The sequence below is a fragment of the Bactrocera latifrons genome, unplaced genomic scaffold (assembly GCF_001853355.1).
Source record: "Bactrocera latifrons isolate USDA-ARS-PBARC rearing strain unplaced genomic scaffold, ASM185335v1 scaffold_68, whole genome shotgun sequence".
NCBI classification, from domain to species: Eukaryota; Metazoa; Arthropoda; class Insecta; order Diptera; family Tephritidae; genus Bactrocera; species Bactrocera latifrons.
Window position 1 is genome coordinate 408,762 of NW_017537356.1, and position 6,330 is coordinate 415,091.

Genomic DNA, 6,330 nt, shown 5'->3' on the forward strand with positions numbered 1-6,330 from the left:
TACAAAATTAAAATAAAATATTAAAAATCAAATCGTATTTAGAAGTCAAAGCGTTTAAGGCAAAAAAAACTTTACAAAATATTTTAATTTATCAAAATAATTTCAATGCAGCCTTAAGAAAAGGGTACATCATCAAACTTTCACTCTCAACAACAACACACACATACAAATACACAAATACAAACACATTCACCAACCCATACTAAAACTTGCGCAAACCAAATCCCAAAGGCCGCACTCATTAAAAGTAACAAACGAACAATGATCCTCACCACACTTACCCCACCCTCCTACCCTTCACTAGACATTTTTAATTTGCGCCGAAATATATACAGTTATGCATTTTCTCTTCAACCAACTGCGCCTTGAACTTGCGGTCAAATGGCAACATTGGTCAAACGTTTTAGGGGCAAGTGCTGTGGTAAACAAAAAATTATAAAAAATAGGAGAAACACACAGCCTGTCAATGCACATAAAAAATGCATAGAAACAAAGAAAGGACCAGTCGCTGCAACAAGTTATGGTACGAGTTAAATTGTTTGCGAAAATTACTGAAAGGGATTGACAAAGATTAAGCGATTTGAGGGTTGACTAACAACAAACACCCCCACACACACATACATATATAAATTATAAAGTAAAAAGAAAATTGTAAAAAACGTAAATGAAGAAGCGAAATAATCAAATGGTATGGGCATCTTTTGTTACTTTGTTGCTGTGTAAACAAAAAGTGCTTTGAAAGCAACAAAAAAGGAGCAAAGGGGATTGCATCAATAAAGCGCCGCCGCTATAAATGACGGCATGCAAAGAGTTATGTGAACTGACAGCGCACGGTTAGCAACTGGGAAAAGAAATCAGTAAAAGAGTTTTAAAAAATGAATGCAAATCGTGAAAAATCTATTTTTAAAGCAGAGGATCAGAGATTTTAAGAAAATACGCCGAAAAGTATGCAAAGTATAGAACGCAAATAGGACTTGGCTGACGTTGTGGCGGAAAATTCGATAAAGGGTATATCAAACGTAAATTTAAAAGCTACAATTTATTTTTGGGAATAGAGAAAAGGGTTGCTGTTAAAGCTGATAAATTGAGTACAATTTTTGTAAAGTGAGATTAATTAGGTGTGACGAGTTGAAATTTGACTTTTTCGGGTTGCAGTTGCCACTTTTTAATATAACATATCAAGTTTGTTTATATTTATAACTTCGCTGAACATCTTTTGTAACTTCTTCATTATTTTATTTTACTACCCAATACTAAAACTGTCTTGGTAACCAAATTTATATACTCAAACATCATATTTTGTATAGAAATGCCAATGAAGCGCTCTGCCTTGAAATTTTTCGAACCATAAACATAATTTTTAGTGCATTCATACAATACTAGGCTGTTATGGACTTGAATAAATGGCTACTACACCCTAGCAAGTCAATCATCGGTTAAGTCACCGATTAACTACCCAAAAGTGCTAACAGAAATTTCTAAGAATTTTTTAAACTCTAACAGACACCAGATCGACTCAGCGGTCATGCTAATAATTGGTATATATATTTTTTAGAGACTCCTAGATTTCTTCTGAGTATAAGCAACTTCATGGGTACAGGGTATATAAACTAATAAGTAATATAAGTTGGAAAAAGCTGAAACAAAGCTTAAAAATGGTTAGGGTTAGACTTCCCTAAACTATTAATCGCTCAAATATTCTATAAAAGAGATAAATACTTAATGAAACAACTAAAATCAAAAATAGGCACAAAACATATTGACTGAATTCACCAAAGCAATAAGCAGTCGAACACTTTTCCACGCTGACTTTGAATATGAAAAACGACATTGACAAGCAACTAAAGTGAAAAGCGAAAATGAAAAACAAAACAAACAAGTAAATATTTTCAGAATAAGATATGCTGAAATGTTAGTGAATGAAGTAACGTCCAATGAAGCATTTTCCAACAACACTAAGCCTATGCAACAAAGCAACAGTGCGGCGCGCAGCGGGTAGGCAAGCTAGCTGAGCAAAGAAAATGCGCCAACAAACAAACAAAAACGGATAAGAAGTGGTAAGAACATGCCACACTTGATTTACCACATACTCGTGCTGTTTTGAGTGAGTTGCATGTGAGTCAGCAACAACAACGGCAAAACACAACACACCAACACTCACCACTGGCTCACAATGCCACTCGCGCTCTCTGCTATCCGCTATTGCCATTGATCATGCCGATATCCTTATTGCATGCCTAGCGCACGCACGTTTTTCATTGCTATCGCTTGTATTAGTGTTGTTTTGTACGTTCGCTCGGTTGTTCGTCTGTGCTGGTATGGACTCGTATGCGCAGCACAAGTGTGTATATGAATAATTGTTCTTGGCGGCGGCGCTGAGGCAATATGCTGCATTCGATAAGCATAGTTGTGTGTGTATGTATGCCATAGGTGTATAAAGCAGCCTGTGTGCAGGTACAAGCGCTTACTATTGTGTGTCTGGGTGCGTTTGGGACAAAAGCAGTGATTTAGCATGCAAATAACGTTTGTAGAAGAGGCATAACAAAGGCAACACAACTTTGCAAGAAGTTTTAGGCGGTGAAAAAGTGCTAAACTATGGCTATGGAAGTGAATGAAAAGAAAATTTTGTACGAAGAAGCATAATAAATGGAAAAAGTGCTTGAAAGTAGCGGTGTTTAGGCTTTGCAAGTGAAAATTGCAGATTGTTAGCAATTGAAAAAAAATTGGGGGGAAAAATTTTTAACAAAAAAAAAATTTAAAAGAAAAATTTCGAAAAAAATTATTAAATTAAAAATTACGAAATTCTGCTAATAAAACACAAATAATAAAATAACAAAAACAAATGCAAACAAAAAAAATTTTTGATGAAAAATTTAAAAATGAAAATTGTTATTTATTGATAAAAAAAAATTGGTCAAAAAAAATTAGTAAAAAATTCGAAAAAATTTCGAAATAAAAATTTAACAACTTTAAATCAGCTATTAGACAGTAAAATTCTAAGTAATTTCAAAAAAAATGTTGAAAAAATCGGAAAAATTGTAAAAAATATTTCTGATACTTTGCTATTGGCTCAAAAATCATAAAAATCTTTCGTTAAAACAAAAATAATAAAAATAAAATTTTTCGATATTCCGAAAAAAAAATTGAAAGAATAATAATATTCACAGTAACCCAAACACAAATATGCAGCCATAACAACATTTATTTTCGGTTTCTAAATGAATTTATGGAAATCTGATCTCAAAGTGTAGAAATTTGCAATATTTTCAAAAAATATTGAAAATAATTAATCGGTGCCAGAAAACCAATACTACGGCTGTGTTAACCACTAATTAGAAATATTAAGCACATGATTGATTTCAAATACAAAAAAAAATTCTAAAAATTTTCAAAAAAAAAAAAACATAAAATGTATCAAAATCACGCAGCGCGTCGTAACAATGAAACGCGTCGGCATTATGACCCCCACAGCAATTATGCGGCACGTCGGAGTTACCAAACTCAACAAAACTATCAAGCACACGAGAATTACGATTTCATACAAAACTACGAGACGCCAGAATATTATGAGCTTCGAAGAAATTATGACATAAATCGTAAAAGTAAGTGGCATAATATAGAAAAAACATATTTTTCAGCAAGCTGACTGATTATTTTATTACAAGAAAATATTTGCAAATGAAATTAACGCCAAAACCACTCAAACTGTTGCTGCAAAAACAATTGTGTACATAAATTCTCAGCTTAGCATAGATATTATAGTGAAATCGCGCAGCTCAACGCATTATGCACCCTTTATTTACACAAATGTAAGAGAACTTTCTTACCCCAAACGCATTAATTAGCTACATTACTTTACTGTTTGGACCACTATTTACCCTGCGAAGTCGTTACCATGAATTTATTTCATATTTATTATAATTTCCCTATTAACACTATTTTTACGCCAACGTTGTGCGTGTCTACGTCGCTTAATTGCCACGCAAGAGCAATTCTATTGAGGTAGGTAAATAGAAATTCAAAAGTTGAGACGCACGCAGGCAAGTGACCCCACAACGCGTTGCGTTTCTGCTCACCTCTATATAGCTATGGGTGCGCTAGTTTCTTCACCATAACTCGTTTGTGAAGGTTCTACCTGTCAGCAGGCGTTCGTATTGAGCATAGGAAACGCACTTTTACGAAGTGAGCGCAAATATTCATTCATACCGCGGTATGCGGTTAAAGGCCAGCGTTAAGAGAAAGAAAGATATCTCAAGGACATGTAAGAATGGTGCTCTGGTATTATTTGTGTAAGGAAAACCAATAAACTGAAAATATTTGCGGCATTAAGTGCTTAAAATATAAAGACTTCTTTAAAACTCACTGCTTTCCACACTTTTAGTTGTATCGCTCATCTTGCTAGAGATTTGCTACCATATTTTAAGATCTGCTGATATCGTGCGCTCACATTTTCATGTTTAACAAAATTCACCACACTACTTAGAAGTAGATTTTAAAGAAGTCTTCAAATATCACTTCAATTTTAGTGGTATAGCTCAACTTGTTAGCGATGGCATTTCCTCAGATTTTTTTAAGATTCTGCTCCTTTCTTGCTCGCACATTTTCATATTTAACACGATTCACCACACTATTAAGCAATTCACTCAATCGCCTATCCCTTTTGTACAACCGCTCTCATTCTCTCACTCATTTTTACCACACTACTTGGAATCCCACGCAAATTCTTATCTCTTTTGTACTCCCTCTCTCATTCTCTCGTTACAATTCACTCTCTCTCACCCTCTGCTTGCATCTTAGAAGTCTTATCGCTACTCAGATACAACCTTATCGACATGTCTTTCGATTTACTTATTTGCCTGTAGATTTCGTTATACTTTTATGCAAACTGCTCCTTCCTTATTCGCATTTATTTCGTGCGCTTCAAAATAAATATCGTAAAAAAATTATCATATTCATTGTAATAACTATATTGCCACACGCATATGCCGCTCGCATGCAACTCTGCGGCGCTAAGCTGTTGCGTGTTGGCGTGGATAAATAAAATAAAAAAGAATGCATTTGAATAAAAATTCTGTGGAAATAAAACTAACCAAGAATGCTATGGCCTTAAAATAGTAACTGGGAGCAAACAGCTTTCGAGCATTTATAATTTTAGGCACTTGAGAAGAAAGCGTGACGATCACCAACGCCACTACGGACATTAGAAATTTTTTATTTCAACGTTTGTGTGTGTGTAAAGCAATAAATGGACGAAGTAGGAAGTGGCAATGGTAGAGGAATTAGTTTTCAGCAGCTTAGTGAACATGCAAAATATCTATTAGAATTGAAGAAAATCGATAATTTTTAGAAAAATATATATTACAAATGTGGGAAGTTGAATATTTTTGGAGAGTTTGGAAGAACTGTTAAGCAATCTATGACTTTTCTACATTCCCACGAATACCTAATTATATGACAATTCATTACTGCTGCATAAATCATCATGTTTACCAATTTCTCTAAATTTAAATTCAAATCCTGCTATCTTATGCATAGCCCTAATGTTATTTGACACCGCATATGGCGTCTACAAGTCAAACACAGCTCAGATACTAGTATTGAAGAGCACGGTTTTCGTTCCATTTTTGAAGTTAAAAATAGATATGTATGTATGTCTGTGTATGTAAATATACAAATCATATAGTCTCCACGGACCACTTGAAGTATTTGTGCGTCAGTGAAAGTAGCAGCATAATTTTCAGTGCAAGGCAAGGTATTTCATTGAGTATAGATATGTATTTTAAGTAATACAAAACATAAACTAAAATATATAATAAATTAAAAACAAAACACAAAAAAATTTTAAAAATAGAAAAAATTCAAATGTGTATGTATGTATATTAAAAAAACCTTAAAACACAAATGTTTTAAAAAATAAAAAAAGTAATAAATTTACAAAAAATCATATATGCATATTTAAAAATAAATTTAATAGATACATTTTAGATTATATAACCCGAAAAAGCATATTAAAATAATTTTTAAAACATAAACAATATGCACACACATGTATTTAAAAAATAAAAAGAAGAAATACATGAATGTATATAAAAAACAGCTTTTTAAAATTAAATAAATAAAATTAAATAAAAAAAAAAATTAATAAACACATGTTGTAAGAAATAAAAAGAAGTAATAAATTTACACAAATTCATATATGCATATTTAAAAATAAATTTAATAGATGCATCTGTCTCTTATACACATCTAGATGTGTATAAGAGACAGCTCCTACAGAGAGAACATGCTCATAAGTTTACAAAATTAAAATAAAATATTAAAAATCAAATC

At 32.6% G+C, this 6,330-nt stretch overlaps 1 protein-coding gene across 4 annotated transcripts in view; it reads left to right on the forward strand.

The window, feature by feature from the left end:
• Window positions 1–6,330, forward strand: part of LOC108975678 (teneurin-m) — a 391,476-nt gene that overhangs the window by 320,245 nt on the left and 64,901 nt on the right. Inside the window, exon 1 of one of the 4 annotated variants that reach the window (XM_018944364.1) lies at window positions 3,166–3,602. The exons of the other annotated variants lie outside the window; for them this stretch is intronic. Coding sequence (XP_018799909.1) covers window positions 3,410–3,602 — 193 coding nt within the window. The 5' untranslated portion in view covers window positions 3,166–3,409. Of the gene's footprint in view, window positions 1–3,165; window positions 3,603–6,330 lie in introns of those variants that run through there. 4 annotated transcript variants of the gene reach the window in all.